The following is a 22,629-nucleotide window of genomic DNA, read 5'->3' as shown; positions in this document are numbered from 1 at the left end:
TTTGGGGATGATTGACTGTGGGAGTTATAGTTCACCAGTATTCCGTAAGCCCTCTGAACCCCACTAATGATGGATCTGGACCAAACTTGGCACACAGGCCCAACATGGCCAACTTTGAATACTGGTGGACTTTGGAGGTGATTGACCTTGAAATCTGGGAGTTATAGTTCACCCTTATGCAGAGAGCAGTTCCTATTGATCTACTCACACTTGCATGTTTTCGAACTGGTATGCTGGCAGACGCTGGGACTAACAGCAGGAGCTCACCCCATTCTCCGGATTCAAACTGCTGACATTTTGGCCAGCAAATTCAGCAGCTCAGCGGTTTAATCTGTTGATTGGGCTTGGCCTCATGTAAGCTGCCCCGAGTCCCCATTGCGGAGAAAGTGGCGGGGTATAAATAAAGATTATTATTATTATTATTATTAAGCCACAGCGCCACCGCAGCCTCCCAATACTATGGATAATACATAATATCTATTACGCCTGGGCAATCCATGGTTCTAAATGGTTCTAAAGTCCTTACAAAACTAAAGTTCTGGTGGTGAAAATTTCAGAACTCTAACAAAACTTTCAAAATTTAATTATTATTTCATTATTGGTGATTTTTTGACAGAACCCATTAGGAACTGCCATTTATAATGAAATTTTGAGAGTTTTGTTAGAGTTCTGAAATTTTCACCACCAGAACTTTAGTTTTGTAAGGACTTTAGAACCATTTAGAACCATGGATTGCCCAGGCCTGCTGGACCAAACTTGGCCCAAGCACTCAATACGCCCAAATATGATCACAAATGGAGTTTGGGGAAAATAGACCTTGACATTTGGGAGTTGTAGTTGTTGGGATTTATAGTTCACCTACAATCAGAGAGGATACGTGGATATACTGAGGATACGTGCCAGGTTTGGCCCAGATCTATCATTGTTTGAGTCCACAGTGCTCTCTGGATATAGGTGAACTACAAATCCCAAACTCAAGGTCAATGCCCACTAAACCCTTTTTCACCACCAGAACTTTAGTTTTGTAAGTACTTTAGAACCATTGAGAACCATGGATTGACCAGGACTAATCTATAGTCATCATGCTGTCTTATCGTTGCATATTTGAAGTTGCAATGTTTTTGATTGGGCGCCACTTTGAGTCTCTGTGTTTATATCAATCAATCGATCAGTAGCTTTGATACGTAATAATTTTGGGATGTCCGCATGATCATGATCTCGCAGAAGACTTGAAGCAACCCTTTGAACTACTTTTCATATTCCTGGAAAAGAGGGTTTTGGAGGCGGCCCAGTTCGGTCCGAGAGGAAGAAGCTCCGTCTGCAGAAAGGCACAAAAGGTCGAAGAAGTCCCGGCGAAGCCATGGAATATTTTTAGCGTTTTCAAAAAAGTCGTCCTTGAGAGACGAAGGAGACGCTCCTCAGCGCTCAGCACTTCCGAAGGGAAAGGACACCAGGAATCGTCTCAAACCATAATAGGGCCGCCTGCCAAAGACCGCGCATTTACATCTATATATATAAACATGTAAAGTTCGTTTGTGGGAAAACCACGGGGCGAATTGACACCAAATTTGGACACAATACACCTAACAACCCAATGTATGTCCTTCACTCAAAAAATTGATTTTGCATTTGGGAGTTCTAGTTGCTGGGATTTATAGTTCACCTACAATCAAAGAGCATTGTGAACCCCACTAACAATGGAATTGAATCAAACGTGGCACACAGGACTCCCATGACCAACATGGGCCTTGAGTTTGGGAGTTTTAGTTCACCTACATCCAGAGAGCACTGTGGACTCAAACAATGATGGATCTGGACCAAACTTGCCATGAATATTCCATATGCCCAACTAAGAACACAGATGGAGTTTGGGGAAAACAGACCTTGACATTTGGGAGTTGTAGTTGCTGGGATTTATAGTTCACCTACAATCAAAGAGCATTGTGAACCCCACTAACAATGGAATTGAACCAAACGTGGCACACAGGACTCCCATGACCAACATGGGCCTTGAGTTTGGGAATTGTAGTTCACCTACATCCAGAGAGCACTGTGGACTCAAACAAGGATGGATCTGCACCAAACTTGCCATGAATATTCCATATGCCCAACTAAGAACACAGATGGAGTTTGGGGAAAACAGACCTTGACATTTGGGAGTTGTAGTTGCTGGGATTTATATCAAAGAGCATTGTGAACCCCACTAACAATGGAATTGAACCAAACGTGGCACACAGGACTCCCATGACCAACATGGGCCTTGAGTTTGGGAATTGTAGTTCACCTACATCCAGAGAGCACTGTGGACTCAAACAAGGATGGATCTGCACCAAACTTGCCATGAATATTCCATATGCCCAACTAAGAACACAGATGGAGTTTGGGGAAAACAGACCTTGACATTTGGGAGTTGTAGTTGCTGGGATTTATAGTTCACCTACAATCAAAGAGCATTGTGAACCCCACTAACAATGGAATTGAACCAAACGTGGCACACAGGACTCCCATGACCAACATGGGCCTTGAGTTTGGGAATTGTAGTTCACCTACATCCAGAGAGCACTGTGGACTCAAACAAGGATGGATCTGCACCAAACTTGCCATGAATATTCCATATGCCCAACTAAGAACACAGATGGAGTTTGGGGAAAACAGACCTTGACATTTGGGAGTTGTAGTTGCTGGGATTTATATCAAAGAGCATTGTGAACCCCACTAACAATGGAATTGAACCAAACGTGGCACACAGGACTCCCATGACCAACATGGGCCTTGAGTTTGGGAATTGTAGTTCACCTACATCCAGAGAGCACTGTGGACTCAAACAAGGATGGATCTGCACCAAACTTGCCATGAATATTCCATATGCCCAACTAAGAACACAGATGGAGTTTGGGGGAAATAGACCTTGACATTTGGGAGTTGTAGTTACTGGGATTTATAGTTCACCTACAATCCAAGAGCATTCTGAACCCCACCAACGATGGAATTGAACCAAACTTGGCACACAGAACTCCCGTGACCAACAGAACATACTGGAAGGGTTTGGTGGGCATTGACCTTGAGTTTGGGAGTTGTCTGTGTGGGAAGTTTGTTTGGAATGCTCTTTGATTGTAGGTGAACTATACATCCTAGTAACTACAACTCCCAAATGTCAAGGTCTATTTCCCCCAAACTCCATCTGTGCTTATATTTGGGCATATTGAGTATTCCTGCCAAGTTTGGTCCCGATCCATCATTGTTCTCCCATGACCGACCAATTATGCTCTGGTCATAATGAGTACCCTAAAAACAAAAGAACCAATGAACGAAATCACTCCAAATTTGGCAACAAAGCACCTCACAACACAAGGAGTGACCATCACTCAAAAAATTAGGATTTTGTCATTTGGGAGTTGTAGTTGCTGGGATTTATAGTTCACCTTTAATCAAAGAGCATTCTGAACTCCACCAATTATGGAATTGAACCATACTTGGCACACAGAACTCCCATGAACAACAGAAAACACTGGAAGGGTTTGGTGGGCATTGACCTTGAATCATAGAATCCTAGAATCCTCGAGTGGGAAGAGACCTCCTGGGCCATGATCCAGTCCAACCCCATTCTGCCAAGGAGCAAGAATACTGCATTCAAAGCACCCTTGACAGATGGCCATCCAGCCTCTGTTTAAAAGCCCCCAAAGAAGGAGCCTCCACCACACTCCCTCCGGGGCAGAGAGTTCCACTGCTGAACGGCTGAGTTTGGGAGTTGTAGTTCACCTCCATCCAGAGAGCACTGTGGACTCAAACAATGATGGATCTGGACCCCTCCACCCTCTTTTTTTTCTGGGGGCTTTTCCACCCATTTTTCCCACCATATTTTCTGAGGCAGAAGAATGCATTTTATTGACGATTCTAAAGCCTTTCACTGTTTTATTGCCTAATCTAAAGCCTCTGATTGTGTGGATCATAATAAACTAAGGCAAGTTCTTGGTGATCCGGGAAGACCAACCTTATCTCTCTCCTGAGGAATCTGTACAAGGACCAAGGAGCAACGGTCAGAACTGACCACGGAACAGGAGACGGGTTCAAGATTGGGAAAGGCGTCCGGCGAGGCTGCATCCTCTCACCCAACCTTTTCAACTTGTATGCAGACGTGGGACTTGACGAATGCAAAGCTGGAGTTAAAATGGCTGGATCAAACATTCACAACCTCAGATATGCAGATGACACCACTCTGATGGCCGAAAGCAAAGAGGAGATGAGAAGCGTTCTCACCAAGGTGGAAGAAGAAAGCGCAAAAGCTGGGTTGCAGCTAACATCAAACAAACCAAGATTATGGCAACAAGAATGATTGACAACTGGGAAATAGAGGGAGAAAACGTGGAGGCCGTGACAGGGTATGTATTTCTAGGTGCAAAGGTATTACTGCAGACGCAGACTGTGGCCAGGAAATGAGAAGACGCTTCCTTCTTGGGAGGAGAGCAATGTCCAGTCTCAATAAGATAGTCAAGAGTAGAGACATCAGACTGGCAACCAAGATCCATTGCCTAGTCCAAGCCATGGTCTTCCCTGTAGTCACCTACGGATGTGAGAGCTGGACCTTAGGGAAGGCTGAGCGAAGGAAGATAGATGCTTTTGAGCTGTGGTGTTGGAGGAAAGTTCTGAGAGTGCCTTGGACTGCGAGAAGATCCAACCAGTCCATCCTCCAGGAAATGAAGCCCGACTAAAGCTCATTGGAGGGAAGGAGACTAGAAGGAAAGAGGAAGTCCTTTGGCCACATCATGAGGAGACAGGAAAGCCTAGAGAAGGGAATGATGCTGGGGAAAGGGGAAGGAAAAAGGAAGAGGGGCCGACCAAGGGCAAGATGGATGGATGGCATCCTTGAATTGACTGGATAGACCTTGAAGGAGCTGGGGGTGGCCACGGCCGACAGGGAGCTCTGCCGTGGGCTGGTCCATGAGGTCACGAAGAGTCAGAGAAAGGAAGAGGGGCCGACCAAGGGCAAGATGGAGGGATGGTATCTTTGAAGTGACTGGACTGACCTTGAAGGAGCTGGGGGTGGCCACGGCCGACAGGGAGCTCTGGCGTGGGCTGGTCCATGAGGTCACGAAGAGTCGGAGAAAGGAAGAGGGGCCGACCAAGGGCAAGATGGAGGGATGGGATCCTTGAAGTGACCGGATAGACCTTGAAGGAGCTGGGGGTGGCCACGGCTGACTGGGAGCTCTGGCCTGGGATGGTCCCAGAGAAGGTCACAAAGAGTCGGAAGCAACTGAACAAATAGACAACACATTTTTCGGGGGGGGGGGTTACCCATTTTTTCTCCAATTTTCCGTGCCCACCCCCAGCCCTCCCCATTTCTAGTCTGAACCCAACCGGGAGCACAACCGGGTCCTTTGAGGGCAGAAATTCCAGATCTGGGTCCGTTCCCCCAAGAAAGAGCCCCGAAGCCACGGCATTGGCATGGGAATGCGCCTCAGCGAATCTCCAAGGAGGGGCCCATTCACACAGGAGTCGCTTGACCCGAAGCCATTGAGAGCTCGGAAAGTGATAATTAGCAGCTGTAATGAAACCTGGCAAGGAGCAAGCGTTCGTCAAATGAAGACGTTTCATAACTCGACCAGTTCATCTCGTTAACATTTTCACTCCGCTCTCTCGGACGCCTGAATTTCTTGCTTGGCTTCCCATACAAAGCATCCCAGTGTGTAATATATCCTGGACGGGGGGAGTGTGACTCTGTTGGTTCTCTAGGACATCTCAGCGGCTTTTGATACCATTGATCATGGTATCCTTCTGGGTCGTCTCTCTGGGATGGGTCTCGGGGGCACGGTTCTGTCGTGGCTCCGGTCCTTCCTGGAGGGTCATTCCCAGATGGTGAAGCTGGGAGATGCCTGCTCGGACCCCTGGCCTTTGACCTCTTTCAGGCCTGGTCACAGCACCGAGACAGCCTTGGTCGCCTTGGTGGATGACCTCCGTAGAGAGCTGGACAGGGGGAGTGTGACTCTGTTGGTTCTCTTGGACATCTCAGCGGCTTTCGATACCATCGATCATGGTATCCTTCTGGGACGACTCTCTGGGATGGGCCTTGGAGGTATGGCTCTGTCGTGGTTCCGGTCCTTCCTGGAGGGTCGATCCCAGATGGTGAAGCTGGGAGATACCTGCTCGGACCCCTGGCCCTTGACCTGTGGGGTCCCGCAAGGCTCTATTCCAGTGTTTCTCAACCTGGGGGTCGGGACTCCTGAGGGGGTGTCAAAGGGGTCGCCAAATACCATCAGAAAACATAGTAATTTCTGTTGGTCATTGGGATTCTGTGTGAGAAGTTTGACCCAATTCTATTCTTGGTTGAGTTCAGAATGCTCTTTGATTGTAGGTGAACTATAAATCCCAACAACTACAACTCCCAAATGTCAAGGTCTATTTTCCCCAGACTCCGCCAGTGTTCACATTTGGGCATAATGAGTATTTGTGCCAAGTTTGGTCCAGATCTACCATTGCATGAATCCACAGCACTCCTCTGGATATAGGTGAACTATAACTCCTAAACTCAAGGTCAATGCCCAACAAACCCTTCCAGTGTTTTGTGTTGTCATGGGAGTTTTGTGTGCCAAATTTGGTTTAAATCCATCGCTGGTGGAGTTCTGAATGCTCTTTGATTATAGGTGAACGATAAATCCCAGCAACTACAACTCCCAAATGACTAAATCAATCCTCCCCCCAACCCCACTAGCATTCACATTTGGGTGTATTGGGGATTTGTGCTCAATTTAGTCCAGTGAATGAAAATCCATCCTGCATATCGGATATTTACATTATGATTTATAACAGTAGTAAAATGACTGTGATGAAGTAGCAACGAAAACAATGTTATGGTTGGGGGTCACCACAACATAGGGAACTGCATTAAGGGGTCACGGCATTAGCAAGGTGGAGAACCACTGCTCTATTTTGTCTCCCATGCTCTTTAACATCTACATGAAACCGCTGGGAGAGGTCATCCGGAGTTTTGGAGTTGGGTGCCACCTCTACGCAGATGACACACAGCTCTACTACTCTTTTCCACCTAACTCCAAGGAGGCTTCTCGGGTGCTGGACGAGTGCCTGGCCGCTGTGTCTATCTGGATGAGGACGAACACGCTGAAGATCAATCCCGACAAGACAGAGGTCCTCCTGGTCAATCATATAGGGTGGCAACCCGTGTTGGACGGGGTTACACTCCCCCTGAAGTCACGGGTCCGCAGTTTGGGAGTCCTCCTGGACTCATCAGTTACGCTTGAGGCTCAGGCGTTGGCGGTGTCCGGGAGGGCTTTTGCACAACTGAGACTTGTGCACCAACTGCGACCGTACCTTGCAAAGGCTGATCTGGCCAGGGTGGTCCATGCCTTGGTCACCTCTAGGTTGGACTACTGCAATGCACGCTACGTGGGGCTGCCCTTGAAAACGGCTCGGAAATTCCAGCTGGTCCAACGGGCAGTGGCCAGGTTAACTGGGGCTCCTGACAGGGAGAGGTCAACCCTCTTGTTTAAGGAGCTCCATTGGCTGCCATTCATTTACCAGACCCAATTCAAGGTTCAGATTCTTACCTACAAAGCCCTGAACGGTTTGGGACCTGCCTACCTGCGTGACCGCATCTCCGTATATGAACCCACACGATCTCTCCGTTCATCTGGAGAGGCCCTGCTCGCGATCCCACCTGCAGCGCAAGCGCAATTGGTGGAGACAAGGGACAGAGCCTTTTCGGTGGTGGCCCCACGACTCTGGAACTCGCTCCCTAAAGACCTCAGGCAGGCCCCAACCCTGGCAGTCTTCAGGAGGAGCTTGAAGACGTGGCTGTTCCAGTGTGCCTTCCCGGAATAATGATCCCATAGCACTTTGTCCTCCAAAGCACTTTACATTTCATAGAATCATAGAATCCTAGAAACAAAGAGTTGGAAGAGACCTCCTGGGCCATCATCCAGTCCAACCCCATTCTGCCAAGAAGCAGGAATATTGCATTCAAAGCACCCCTGACAGATGGCCATCCAGCCTCTGCTTCAAAGCCTCCAAAGAAGGAGCCTCCACCACAATCCTCAAGGGGCAGAGAGTTCCACTGCTGAACGGCTCTCACAGTCAGGAAGTTTTTCCTCATGTTCAGGTGGAATCTCCTCTCTTGGAGTTTGAAGCCATTCGTTCCATTGCGTCCTAGTCTCCAGGGAAGCAGAAAGGAAGCTTGCTCCCTCCTCCTCCTCCCTGTGGCTTCCTCTCACATATTTATACCTGGCCCTCATCATATCCCCTCTCAGCCTTCTCTTCTCCAGGCTAAACATGCCCAGTTCCCTAAGCCGCTCCTCATAGGGCTTGTTCTCCAGACCCTTGATCATTTTAGTCGCCCTTCAGGTCTTCAGGTCTGCTTGTATGCCCTTCCACAAACACCAGTATCACCTTTTCGTCCATGTCCCAGCGTTAGTTCCAATTTTAACCTTACATTTGGCCTTCCCACTGTTTTTAACTGTGTGTTGTCTTGTTGATAATGTTGTATATTTTATTGTCTATGGTTTTGTGTGTGTGTGTGTTTATTGCTTGTATTGTTGTTATCATTGCTTGTATTGTTGTGTTTGGGCTCGGCCTCATGTAAGCCGCACCAAGTCCCTTGGGGAGATGGTGGTAGCGGGGTACAAATAAAGTATTATTATTATTATTATTATTATTATTATTATTGGCCTCATGTAAGCCTCACTGAGTCCCTTGGGGAGATGGTAGCGGGGTATAAATAAAGATTTATTTATTTACTTATTTATTTATTATTATTATTATTATTATTATTATTATTATTATTTGTAAACACGCATTAGAGGCCAACAGGCCACAGATGTAGGTGAAACGTCAGGAGAGAATGCTGCTGGGACATGGCCCGACAACCCAGAAAACTCATGGGAACCCATTTATACTTTGCCCGCCGGCGCTCAGAGCTGTGCCGAATGTTTTGTTGTGTTTGGTATCAGGGCGGAGGCCTTGCGCCGAGTAATGTTCGGGACATGCAAATTGGGGCATTGCAAGCGAACGCATTCTGCTCTCCTGGTTTGCTTTCTGCGGCCACACCCTCCTCGCCAAGGGATCCTGGCCGCTGTGAATGTACACAAACACACACACTCGGCGTGGCAGAACGCATGCGCAGCCACAGGTGCAACGATGCGCCCTCTGGGCAGGCACACATGGGAGGTGGGCGCACTCCCCGGATTGACAGGACACCTTGCTGGTGCAGTCTCTCCCTTATATTGGTTATGATGAAGCGCAAAGCGGGCTCTCACGCAGCCTGTGCCGCTTCCCTTTGAGACAGAAATGCCGTGCGCCTCAACGCAGCTGTGCAAGTACAACTGTACCACGAGCTCCAATTTTGTTTGCTTTGCATTGGATGTTTGTTGTAGTCCTAAGTTTCAGGGACTCTGCAGATAGGTGGCTTCTTTTGGCTGCAATCATAGGGCAAGCCACCTGTCAATTAGAGTTAGGTTCCCTGGTCCCGCCCCCTTTTTGTGTTTTTGGAGGGACTAGGAGCCAGTTTGGGTCAGTCCACACAGAGAAGCCTTTCACACAGGACATAATACCAAGACCTCCTGTAGAAAGCTTCTTCTTCTACGGCTTGGCCGGGGAGATATACAGCCCACAGCCTGACTGGGGTTGTACAGCCTTACAGCTCCTTTGCTGAAGGACTTCAGTCAGCCATCACGGAAACCTGAGTTCTTTCCCCCTGGAAGTCTACAAAGCCCTGCTTGGTAAGGGTCGCTCGCGGAAGCCAGACGTAGTTGGTACCGGGTGCAGGGGCTCCACGCCAACAGACTGCCCAGATTAGAAGTTAAGCATTTCCCCATTAGTTAATGTACAGTTTATGAAGATGGTGCCTGTCCCCTGTGGACAAGATTGAGAGAGAGCCAATAGACCAGTGTTTCTCAACCTGGGGGTCGGGACCCCTGAGGGGGTCGCGAAGGGGTGTCAGAGGGGTCGCCAAAGACCATAAGAAAACACAGTATTTTCTGATGGTCATGGGGATTCCATGTGGGAGGTTTGAGCCAATTCTATGGTAGGTGGAGTTCAGAATGTTCTTTGATTGTAATGAACTATAAATCCCAGCAACTACAACTCCCAAAAGTCAAGGTCTATTTTCCCCAGGCTCCACCAGTGTTCACATTTGCTCATATTGAGTATTTGTTCCAAGTTTGGTCCAGATCCACCATTGCGTGAGTCCACAGTGCTCTCTGGATATAGGTGAACTACAACTCCAAACTCAAGGTCAATACCCACCAAACCCTTCCAGTGTTTTCCATTGGTCATGGGAGTTCTGTGTAGCAAATTAGGTTCAAATCCATCGCTGGTGGAGTTCAGAATGCTCTTTGATTATTAGTGAACTATAAATCCCAGCAACTACAACTCCCAAATGACAAAGTCAATCCTCCCCCAAACCCCACTAGCATTTACATGTGGTTGCATTGGGTATTTGTGCCCAGTTTGGTCCAGTGAATGAAAATACATCTTGCATATCTGATATTTACATGATGATTTATAACAGTAGTAAAATGACTGTTGTGAAGTAGCAACGAAAACAATGTTATGGTTGGGGGTCACCACCACAGGAGGGGCTGTATTCAGGGGTCACGGCATTCGGAAGGTTGAGAACCACTGCAATAGACTGTTAAGAAAGCTTGAAAGTACCTGTTTGTTTTCATTAATAAAGAACTTTGTTGAACCTTTGAGCAATCTAGAGACTCTGTTTCGAGGAAATCCAAAGGCCTTTAATCTGAGGCAGCTCCGGCGTCCCGTTGGGCACATGGAATTTATGTCCTGTGTCTACAGTCGTATGCACAGGCACAGCATGCGACAGCATAGCAGCCAAGAAGGGCTTTGAGTAGGAGAAGGGTCCAAACACGGCCAAGGACGTGGAGGAGCCGTTCCTCCCTTTCAGCCACCCTTGGGGAACCACACATCACGGGATTTCCTTGGCCAAATGTGCAAGGATGTGTTGTCATTAAGTCTGCACCCAAATGAGCTGAGGTTTGGGGCCGGGGCGGGCCAGCCTGAGGGATCTCGGCCCGGTTTTCAGCACCTTCTACTCACCGTGTGTCGCAGCTGAACCCGCCTTCAATTAAAGTCAGGTGCAAAAGGAAAGGCCCGGAGGGTCAACCTTGCCCTCAAAGAGGAAAGGAAGGAAGGAGGGCCAGGTGAGGCCAACTTCCACTCTGCCCTCTAATCCAGATTATCGTCAGGGCAGATAACCCACATTATCTGGACAATATGAGTCTGCACCGGGATTGTGGCGCAGCTGGCTGAGTGTCCGCTGCATTAAGATCACTCTGACCAAAAAGGTCATGAGTTTGAAGCCAGCCCGGGTTGGAGTGGGTTTCCAACCAATTGTGTGTAGCCTGTTGTCGACCTTTGCAACCCGAAAGACAGTTGCATCGATCAAGTAGGAAAATTAGGTACCACCTTAAAAGTGTGGGGAGGCTAAATGAACTGATTTATGAGGCCATAAAGAAGACTCCAGTGGGGAAGCATGCGGGGAATGCGGCAGTGCTTCATCAGCATCGCAGGTGGACAATGAAAGCGACAGAAAAAGCGAAATAGCCTCTGTGTATGTCTGTATATGTTTGCATGTCAAAAATTGGCATTGAATGTTTGCCATATATGTGTACACTGTAATCCGCCCTGAGTCCGCTGCGGGGTGAGGAGAAGGGCCGAATAGAAAAGCTGTAAATAATAATAATAATAATAATAATAATAATAATAATAATAATATAATCCAGATTATCGTCAGGACAGATAACCCATATCCTCTGGACAATATGAGTCTGCACTGCCCTGTAATCCAGATTATCATCAGGGCAGATTTTATTTATTGTGTCATTAGCAACCAGACATTTGTATTACATTTCTAACAAAAACAAACAAACAAACAGACAAAATACAAAATTTGTGAGTTTGGTAGTGGATGAGATGTCCTTTGACCAGTCTTTGGCCCCTTGGAGTGCCTCTGGTGTTGCCACAAGGAGGTCCTCCCTTGTGCATCATGTGGAAGAAGGGCTCAGGGTGCATTGCAGCAGGTGGTCTCTGGTTTGCTCTTCTCCACACTCGCATGTCGAGGATTCCACTTTGTGGCCCCATTTCCTAAGGTTGGCTCTGCATCTCGTGGTGCCAGAGCGCAGTCTGTTCAGCGCCTTCCAAGTCACCCAGTGCTCTGTGTGCCCGGGGGGGAATCTTTCATTGGGTATCAAGTTCTGGGTTTGAGCCTGCCACTTTTGGACTCTCGCTTGCTGGGGTGTTCCAGTGAGTGTCTCTGTAGATCTTAGAAAACTATTTCTTGATTTAAGTCGTTGACGTGCTGGCTGAAACCCAAACAAGGGATGAGCTGGAGATGCCTCTGCCTTGGTCTTTTCACTATTGGCTGCTACTTCCCGGCGGATGTCAGGTGGTGCAATACCGGCTAAGCAGTGTAATTTCTCCAGACACCCCGTGATAATGCGGCATGTCTCATTAAGAGCCACATCTACTGTTTTAGTGTGGTGAGACGTGTTCCACACTGGGCATGCATACTCAGCAGCAGAGTAGCACAGCGCAAGGGCAGATGTCTTCGCTGTGTCTGGTTGTGATCCCCAGATTGTGCCAGTCAGCTTGCGTATGATATTGTTTCTAGCGCCCACTTTTTGTTTGATGTTCAGGCAGTGCTTCTTGTAGGTCAGAGCACGGTCCAGAGTGACTCCCAGGTATTTGGGTGCGCTGCAATGCTCCAGAGGGATTCCATCCAGGAGCTCAGGATGCTTCTCTGTTCTTGAGATGAAAGGCACATGTCTGTGTTTTGGATGTGTTAGGTATCAGCTGTTTTTCCCTGTAAGAGGCAGTGAGAGCACCTAGAGCTTCGGAGAGCTTCTGTTCAACCATCTCAAAGCTCCCTGCTTGAGCGGTGATGGCACGATCATCAGCATAGATAAAGCTCTCTGTCCCTTCTGGCAGTGGCTGGTCATTTGTGTAGATGTTGAACATGGATGAGGCGAGCACACTTCCCTGAGGCAGGCTGTTCTTCTGTTTCCGCCATCTGCTTCTCTGGCCTTGGAACTCAACAAAGAAGCTCCTGTTTTGTAGCAGGTTTCCTATGAGGCGGGTGAGGTGGTTGTCCTTTGTGATACTATACATTTTTCTCAGGAGGAGGCAGCGGTGGTTCACAGTATCATAGGCTGCTGACAGGTCTATGAAGACGGCTCCTGTGATCTGCTGCCTTTCAAAGCCATCTTCTCCGTGCTGAGTCAGGTTCAGGAGATTCCATCTGAACATGAGGAAGAACTTCCTGACTGTGAGAGCCGTTCAGCAGTGGAACTCTCTGCCCCGGAGGGAGTGTGGTGGAGGCTCCTTCTTTGGAAGCTTTGAAGCAGAGGCTGGATGGCCATCTGTCAGGGGTGATTTGAAGGCAATATTCCTGCTTCTTGGCAGAATGGGGTTGGACTGGATGATGGCCCAGGAGGTCTCTTCCAACTCTTTGATTCTAGGATTCTATGAAATAGCATAGCTTTCGGTGACCAGTGGTCTGGAGGGTCAGGCGCATGTATGAAGTGTTTTCCTGTTACGCTTTAGACTACATTACGGTCTCGTGGGTTTCTTGGTCGCAGGTCCAGAAAGTGGACCGCCAACCTTAAGAGGAGGCCAAACCGTGATGGTTCTCGCCATTCAGTGATGATGATGTTGGCTGAGACAGCAGGTGTGTTCCTCGCCAGGCTGTTGCTCCTGGACAGTTGTTCTCCAATCCAGCCTGGCAATTATTATCTAATTAATTACACGCTGGTGTAACAGCCTAACGACTACCCCAGGTCATGCTCTGGTAGATGTTTGCACGCAGAGGCAATGCATCTCAATGTATTGCTTTTGGAGCGCTTCCTTCAAACTTCGATGCCGGTCTGTGCTCAATGCGCTCCATTCAGAGCCGCGCCGGCGTCCACTTTGGCCCAACAGAGCCTTTTTGTGCGCGGTGGCCGGTGTTGCAGAAGTGACGCCCTTCCCGCTTCGCCGTTCACCAGAAGTGTTGTTTACTGAGCTATAATTAGTTCCACCTGTGTAAACCGGCTGATGGGAATCGAATTGAACAGGTGTCAGTAATGTGAGCGCCATGTGTGTTATTTAAGATGACCGAGGTGCATCTCCGTGCGGAAGTGGAGGCACATCAACACATCATCGTCACCCTCGTCGAGCAAAATCCTGCAGAGTCAGAGCGATGCGCAATGCACGAGGCCGCCTCACCTGAAAACAACACCCAGCTGCAAAAACCCAGGGACTAGGAATCCTGAAAAGCATCCGGAACTGACACGTGGTGGTTGTTGTTGTTTGTTTGTTTGTTGTTAAAAGGAAATCCTGTAAAGAAACCTCCAAATTCCTAACTGGAATGGGACTCCCTCCAAGATATTTTAGTTGCAAGAACTTGGGAAAATTCCTAAGATCTATCATCGTTTGAGTCCACAGTGATTTCTAGATGTAGGTGAACTACGACTCCAAAACTCAGGGTCAATGCCCACCAAACCTTTCCAGTGTTTTCTCTTGGTCATGGGACTTCTATGTGCCAAGTTTGGTTCAATTCCATTGTTGGTAGGGTCCAAAATGCTCTTTGATTGTAGGTGAACTACAAATCCCAGCAACTACAACTCCCAAATGTTAAGATTCTATTTTCCCCAAACTCCACCAGTGTTCACATTTGGGCATATTGAGTATTTGTGTAGAGTTTGGTCCAGATCCGTGATTGTGGAGCAGCTGGCTGAGTGTCAGCTGCATTAAGATCACTCTGACCAAAAGGTCATGAGTTTGAAGCCAGCCCGGGTTGGAGTGGGTTTCCAACCAATTGTGTGTAGCCTATTGTCGACCTCTGCAACCCGAAAGACAGTTGCATCTGTCAAGTAGGAAAACAAGGTACCACCTTAAAGTGTGGGGAGGCTAAATTAACTGATTTATGAGGCCATAAAGAAGACTCCAGCAAAACATTCCAGCGGGGAAGCATGCGGGGAATGCAGAAGTGCTTCATCAGCATCGCAGATGGACGAGGAAAGCGACAGCTCCCAAGTGAAATAGCCTCTGTGTATGTCTGTATATGTTTGTATGTCAAAAATTGGCATTGGATGTTTGCCATATATGTGTACACTGTAATCCGCCCTGAGTCCCCTGCTGTGGGGTGAGGAGAAGGGCGGAAGAGAAAAGCTGTCAATAAACAAATAAATAAATAAACCTCCAAATTCCTAATTGGAATGGACCCCACCCCCCCACCCCCCACCCCCCCCCCCCCAAGATATTTTAGTTGAAAGAACTTGGAAAATTCCTAAGCATCGGCACCTGCTTTGCTTGAAGCCAGGCACTTCTTCTCACTCCTGGTGCAGGTTAGGGTGCCCCACCCCATCCGGAATTGGTGGCCTTGCCAGAAAGGCCTCCAAAAGTCACTGCACGCACCAAGTAACGTCATCAGAAGAAGAAGAACAGGAAAGGGTGAAGGGAGAGGCAGTGGGCGGGGGCAAGATGCAAATCCCACACCAGTGGAGAGAGTCAGAAACACTAGGGTACCTGTGATGGAGGAAGAAACAGACAATCTAGGATGACATGGTCCCCAAATGAAAGCCTTCACTTGGGTGGTGGAGAGTGTGGTGTTTGTGGGGGACGTTGGCAGGGCTCTTGCCCATCTTCAAAATGGGGGACAATGCCTCGCTCGAGAGCAGGACGTGTGAAAAAGATCTTGGAGTCTTCGTAGGGAGGAAGGGGAACATGAGCCAGGAATGTGATGTGGCGGCAAAAAAAGCCAGTGGGATTTTGGCCTTCATCCAAAGGAGCCTAGTGCCTAGGTCCAGGGAAGTCCTGCTCCCCATGCTCTATTCCGCTTTGGTTAGACTACTTTACCTGGAATATTGTGTCCAATTCTGGGCACCACAATTCAAGAGAGATATTGACTCTAAGCTGGAATGTGTCCAGAGGAGGGCGACTCAAAGGAGCAAGGGTCTGGAGAACAAGCCCTATGAGGAGCGGCTTAAGGAGCTGGGCATGTCTAGCCTGAAGAAGAGAAGGATGAGAGGAGACATGATGAGTGCCATGGATATGTGAGAGGAAGCCACAGGGAGGAGGAGGGAGCAAGCTTGTTTTCTGCTTCCTTGGAGACTAGGACGCAATGGAACAATGGCTTCAAACTACAAGAGAGGAGATTCCGTCTGAACATGAGGAAGAACTTCCTGACTCTGAGAGCCGTTCAGCAGTGGAACTCTCTGCCCCAGAGGGAGTGTGGTGGAGGCTCCTTCTTTGGAAGCCTTTAAACAGAGGCTGGATGGCCATCTGTCAGAGGTGATTTGAATGCAATATTCCTGCTTCTTGGCAGAATGGGGTTGGACTGGATGGCCCATGAGGTCTCTTCCAACTCTAGGATTCTAGGATTCAGCAGCAAAATCCGCCAAATCATTCAAATGCTGCGCTTGCAGAGCTCAGGCGGTGTTGTATTTCGGCATCGATGTTGACTTTGGTGGAGAGGTGGCTGCTAAGGGAGCGGAAATGGTCCACATTTTCTAATGTTACCCCATTAAGCTGTATCTCTGGCATTGGGGAGGGATTGGCCGGTGACTGCTGGAAGAGCACTTTGGTTTTCTCAATGTTCAGTGACAAGCCAAGCTTCGTGTATGCTTCTGCAAAGGTGTTGAGAGTGGCTTGTAGATCTTTTTCTGAATGCGCACAGACAACATTGTCATCAGCATACATGAAGTACACAGAACAAAGGAAATGGGAAACGAAAACAAAACTGCAGCTGGCTCGGGAGTTATCGGGCACTCCCTAATAGTGCACACAGCTAGGGACTCAGGGTCACATTCTCACAGCCCTCTGAGTAAACATACATCCTGGCAATACAATCTTATTGCAATCCCATTTCTACTAGTCTATGATTCTAGGATTCAGCAGCAAAATCCGCCAAATCATTCGAAACCGGCATGCAAAAACAAAATCGTGCACACCCCTCATCGTGAGGCGATTATGAAACACCTAATTTGTGGCTGTAAATAAAACAAATTGGCTAATTGACACCACCGGTTTAATGAAGAGGAAAAAATCCAGCCCTGGGAACCTTTTTAGAGAAAGAGAGCGTTCTGGAAATTGTGTGACACAGCGACAGGCTCGACCACATTTGGGAAGGTGACGAATGCGGTGGAATCGAAGCCTGGGTTTCTCCTCCGAGGCGGCTCATGCTCTGCGTCACCTTCCGTGGCCCCGGCCAAGGGACACTCCCTCGCTCCCTCCCTCCCTTCCTCTGGCTTTTCCTGCCACAAAACTGCCAAAAGGCCCTCAAACAGCTCATTCACCTGAGCGCAGCTGGCTGGGCGAGGCCGAGGAGGGAAGGAGCCTGCATTCAACAGGGTGGTTATTCTGGTCCTGGAAGGGCCACGCCTGCCTTGCGGCAACACCAACCGGGCGTGGCGGCCGCACTTCCTGGAAAGGGACTCCCGCCTTCACCTTTCATGCCTTTGGGAACGTCACACAAGCACACCTTTGACACAGGACCCTGCCCCGCCCCGTTCCAGGTCCCCTGCTAAGAGCCTCCTTGGCGCAAGGCTCACCGATGCTTCCCTTCTCGTGTCACCCATCCACATTTTGACCACAGAATCATTGTAATTGCAATGCACAGTCTGACAGATGACCCTAGGAGGGCCAACAGAGACTTTTATGGAAAATGTCAAGTATTTCCACAGTTGACACATTTGGAAAATTTCAGACTTGCCTGATTCAGCTCACAAAGCGATATTGTACAGAACGGCGCTTTTGGTCCCAGCAGGAACGCTCTCTCTTTCTCTCAGAATGAGCTCGAGTCTTTCATTGAATCCTAGGATCCTAGAAGAGTGGGAAGAGACCTCCTGGGCCATCATCCAGTCCAACCCCATTCTACCAAGAAGCAGGAATATTGCATTCAAAGCACCCCTGGCAGATGGCCACCCAGCCTCCCTTCTGCTAACCCTTTGAGAAGCAAAACAACTACCACCTCCTCCTCCCCCTCCTCCTCATAGAATCCTAGAAACAAAGAGTTGGAAGAGACCTGGTGGGCCATCATCCAGACCAACCCCGTTCTGCCAAGAAGCAGGAATATTGCATTCAAATCACCCCTGACAGATGGCCATCCAGCCTCTGTTTCAAAGCTTCCAAAGAAGGAGCCTCCACCACACTCCCTCCGGGGCAGAGAGTTCCACTGCTGAACGGCTCTCACAGTCAGGAAGTTCTTCCTCGTGTTCAGATGGAAGCTCCTCTATCATAGAATCCTAGAATCCTAGAGTGGGAAGAGACCTCCTGGGGCTTCATCCAGTCCAACCCCATTCTGCCAAGAAGCAGGAATATTGCATTCAAATCACCCCTGACAGATGGCCATCCAGCCTCTAAGGATGCTTGCCAAAGTGCAGGTGAAACATCAGGAGAGAATGCCTCTAGACCATGGCCATACAGCCCGAAAAAACCTACAACAACCCACCCAGCCTCTGTTTGAAAGCCTCCAAAGAAGGAGCCTCCACCACGCTCCGGGGCAGAGAGTTCCACTGCTGAACAGCTCCCACAGTCAGGAAGTTCTTCCTCATGTTCAGGTGGAAGCTCCTTTCTTTCCTGTAGTTTGAAGCTATGGTTCCATTGTGTCCTGTTCTCCAGGGCAGCAGAAAACAAGCTGGCAGTGGAACTCTCCGGAGTGTGGTGGAGGCTCCTTCTTTGGAGGCTTTGAAGCAGAGGCTGGATGGCCATCTGTCAGGGGTGCTTTGAATGCAATATTCCTGCTTCTTGGCAGAATGGGGTTGGACTGGATGATGGCCCAGGAGGTCTCTTCCAACTCTAGGATTCTATGATTCTATGGCTCCCTCCTCCCTATGACTTCTCCTCACATATTTCATAGAATCAAAGAGTTGGAAGAGACCTCCTGGGCCATCATCCAGTCCAACCCCATTCTGCCAAGAAGCAGGAATATTGCATTCAAAGCACCCCTGACAGATGGCCATCCAGTCTCTGCTTCAAAGCCTCCAAAGAAGGAGCCTCCACCACACTCCGGAGAGTTCCACTGCTGAACGGCTCTCACAGTCAGGAAGTTCTTCCTCATGTTCAGGTGGAATCTCCTTTCTTGTAGTTTATGTTCATGTTTACATGATCAAAGACAATGTCTCCTTTAAGCAAGGAAGTTACTGAACTCATGAACTGTAATTAAAAGTTGCTGATGAGAACTGTTGGCATTAATGACCAGGGACAAATGATTAACTCTGTGGTGGAAAACAACATGTTTACATTACCAAAGGCAATGATCCTTTAAGTTACGTCAACACAATGTTTACTTACATTAAGAAGGAAAACCAACATCACATAAGGAAAGAATGCCAACATCTGTCTGGAATCGATGGAGTCAGCAAGTTTTAGAATCATAGAATCATAGAATCCAAGAGTTGGAAGAGACATCCTGGGCCATCCTCCAGTCCAACCCCATTCTGCCAAGAAGCAGGAATATTGCATTCAAAGCACCCCTGACAGATGGCCACCCAGCCTCTGTTTAAAAGCCTCCAAAGAAGGAGCCTCCACCACACTCCCTCTGGGGCAGAGAGTTCCACTGCTGAACGGCTCTCCCAGTCAGGAAGTTCTTCCTCATGTTCAGATGGAATCTCCTCTCTTGGAGTTTGAAGCCATTCCTCCAAAACATACTGTTGACCCACAATCACAAAAACAACAAAACATACTGTTGACCCACAATCACAAAGAAATTACATATATTAGAAACCAGCACTTTCTCATTACTTTATTTTCCAGATCACCAGGCTGGGCCACAGCAACATCTGGCAGGGGACAGCTAGTGTGTGTGTGTGTGTGTATACACGCACACACACACACCCCTGTGTGTATATGTATATGTGTGTGTGTATAGAGAGAGACATCATCTATTCTGACTTACAAACAAGTTCATCTTAAGAGCAAACCTCCAGAACTGATCTTGTGCGGAGGAATATTGTTGTTCAGCTGTTGTACAAATTGTGATATGTTCTTGTGCTGATTTTCCGTCCCCAAACCCTTCATCCCTGAAGGACACTCGATTTTGCTTCTCCGCAGGACACATCCTCATAGAGATTTCTATCGCACAGAAGAAACTCAATGACAGATTAGACGAAAGTGTAAGTACACACTTTTTAATATTATACCATATTTCACAAACATTTCTTATGTGGGTTGTTGCGGGTTTTTTTCAGACTATATGGCCATGGTTTAGAGGCATTCTCTCCTGACGTTTCGCCTGCATCTATGGCAGGCATCCTCAGAGGTAGGGAGGTCTGTTGGAAGTAGGAAAATGGGTTTATATACCTGTGGAATGACCAGGGTGGGACAAAGAACACTTGTCTGCTGGAGCCATGTGTGAATGTTTAGCATTTGATGGCCTGGCAGTGCCTGGAGCAATCTTTTGTTGAGAGGTGATTAGATGTCCTTGTTTGTTTCCTCTCTGTTGTTGTGCTGTTGTAATTTTAGATTTTTTTAAATATTGGTAGCCAGATTTGGTTCATTTCCATGGTTTCCTCCTTTCTGTTGACATTGTCCACATGCTTGTGGATTTCAATGGCTTCTCTGTGTAGCCTGGCATGGTGGTTGTGAGAGTGGTCCAGCATTTTTGCGTTCTCCAATAATACGCTGTGTCCAGGCTGGTTCATCAGGGGCTCTGCTATGACTGAGTCTGCAGTGCCTTTCATGTTCCCTGTTTCATGTTTGGGCAATGCTGCGTTTGGTGGCGAAACGTCAGGGGAGAATGCCACTGGACCATGGCCATATAGCCCGAAAAAACCTACAACAACCCAGTGATTCTGGCCATGAAAGCCTTCAACAATACATTTCTTATGTGCATCACTTTATTTATTGACCCGCAGGGAGACGCAGGTAAGACATTATTATTATTGTTGTTGTTGTTGTTGTTATTGTTATTGTTATTGTTATTGTTATTATTACTTATAGTTCGAGAGTCATGATTTGCATCGTTGTGGATTCTATTCTATTCCGTTCCACTCCCACAAAATATGCTTTATACCCAAAGGCCTGAATGCCACTGCTGTATCTGAGGAAGTGTGTGTTTGTAAGTGTGTGTGTGTGTGTGTGTGTGTGTGTGTGTAGATATCTCTCCTGCTAAAACAGGATCCAGTTGGCCTTAAAAGGGCCGTGGCATTCCTTTCCCTCTTTCTTTTTTCGACTGCAAGTGACCCACAAGGGAAACCAATGTTGTGACGGCACTCTCCTCTGTTTACCCCCAAAGTTCAAGAAATTCCATAAAGAGATCATATCTGAGCTGGAGAAGAAAACCGAGCTCGACGTCAAATACATGAATGTAAGTATATTCCGCGTTAGACAAGGTGAACCTCCTGGTGAACTTTTTATTTATTTATTTATTTATTTATTTATTTGGAAGATTTCTATCCCTGCCTTCTCACCTCGAACGAGGGACTCATAGAATCCTAGAATCCTAGAATCCTAGAGTTGGAAGAGACCTCCTGGGCCGTCATCCAGTCCAACCCCATTCTGCCAAGAAGCAGGAATATTGCATTCAAATCACCCCTGACAGATGGCCATCCAGCCTCTGTTTCAAAGCTTCCAAGGAAGGAGCCTCCACCACACTCCCTCTGGGGCAGAGAGTTCCACTGCTGAACGGCTCTCCCAGTCAGGAAGTTCTTCCTCATGTTCAGATGGAATCTCCTCTCTTGTAGTTTGAAGCCATTCCTCCATTGCGTCCTAGTCTCCAGGGAAGCAGAAAACAAGCTTGCTCCCTCCTCCTCCCTGTGGCTTCCTCTCACATATTTATACATGGCTCTCATCATGTCTCCTCTCAGCCTTCTCTTCTTCAGGCTAAGCATGCCCAGCTCCTTAAGCCGCTCCTCATAGGGCTTGTTCTCCAGACCCTTGATCTGCTCCCTCCTCCCTGTGGCTTCCTCTCACATATTTATCCATGGCCCTCATCATATCTCCTCTCAGCCTTCTCTTCTTCAGGCTAAACATGCCCAGTTCCCTAAGCCACTCCTCATAGGGCTTGTTCTCCAGACCCTTGATCATTTTAGTCACCCTCCTCTGGACACATTCCAGCTTAGAGTCAATCTCTCTCTATTTATATGTATACATTATTTTAGTAGTTACAGTGTACCTGTCCGAACGTATTCTCCCCTATGAACCATCAAGGTTGTGAAGATCTTCCGGAGGGGCCCTGCTCTCGGTCCCACCACCCTCGCATGTGTATCTGGTGGGACACGAGGGACAGGGCCTTCTCGGTGGTGGCCCCTCGGCTCTGGAGATTAGAACTGCCCCTTCCCTCCTGACTTTTAGAAAATTGGTGAAAACTTGGCTCTGGAACTTAGCATTTGATGAGTGTGTCAAGAACTTGTGGCCACACGGACGGATGGCAACGAATTGCAATATCCTTTGGACGACTTGGCTTTATGTAATTAATTATATGACTGTTTTTAATGTATTTTATGTATTAATGTGTTTTATGATGTGATGTTTTAAACTATTGTCCTTGAATTATGTCCCTCTCTAGTGTACACATATATGGCAAACTTGCAATGCCAATTTTTGATATGCAAACATATACAGACATACACAGAGGCTATTTAACTTTTCTGTCGCTTTCCTTTTCCATCTGCGACGCTGATGAAGCAC

At 47.9% G+C, this 22,629-nt stretch overlaps 1 protein-coding gene across 1 annotated transcript in view; it reads left to right on the top strand.

Annotated features, from left to right (window-relative positions):
• The window catches only part of LOC137098019 (BAR/IMD domain-containing adapter protein 2-like 1), a 75,691-nt gene that overhangs the window by 25,244 nt on the left and 27,818 nt on the right, over positions 1 to 22,629 (top strand). Inside the window, exons 4-5 of the mRNA XM_067473709.1 lie at positions 20,053 to 20,114; positions 21,236 to 21,307. Of these exons, the coding sequence (XP_067329810.1) occupies positions 20,053 to 20,114; positions 21,236 to 21,307 (134 nt within the window). The remainder of the gene's footprint in view (positions 1 to 20,052; positions 20,115 to 21,235; positions 21,308 to 22,629) is intronic.

Source organism: Anolis sagrei, chromosome X (genome assembly GCF_037176765.1).
Source record: "Anolis sagrei isolate rAnoSag1 chromosome X, rAnoSag1.mat, whole genome shotgun sequence".
Taxonomy (NCBI): domain Eukaryota; kingdom Metazoa; phylum Chordata; class Lepidosauria; order Squamata; family Dactyloidae; genus Anolis; species Anolis sagrei.
This window is presented reverse-complemented; position numbering and strand designations above follow the sequence as displayed.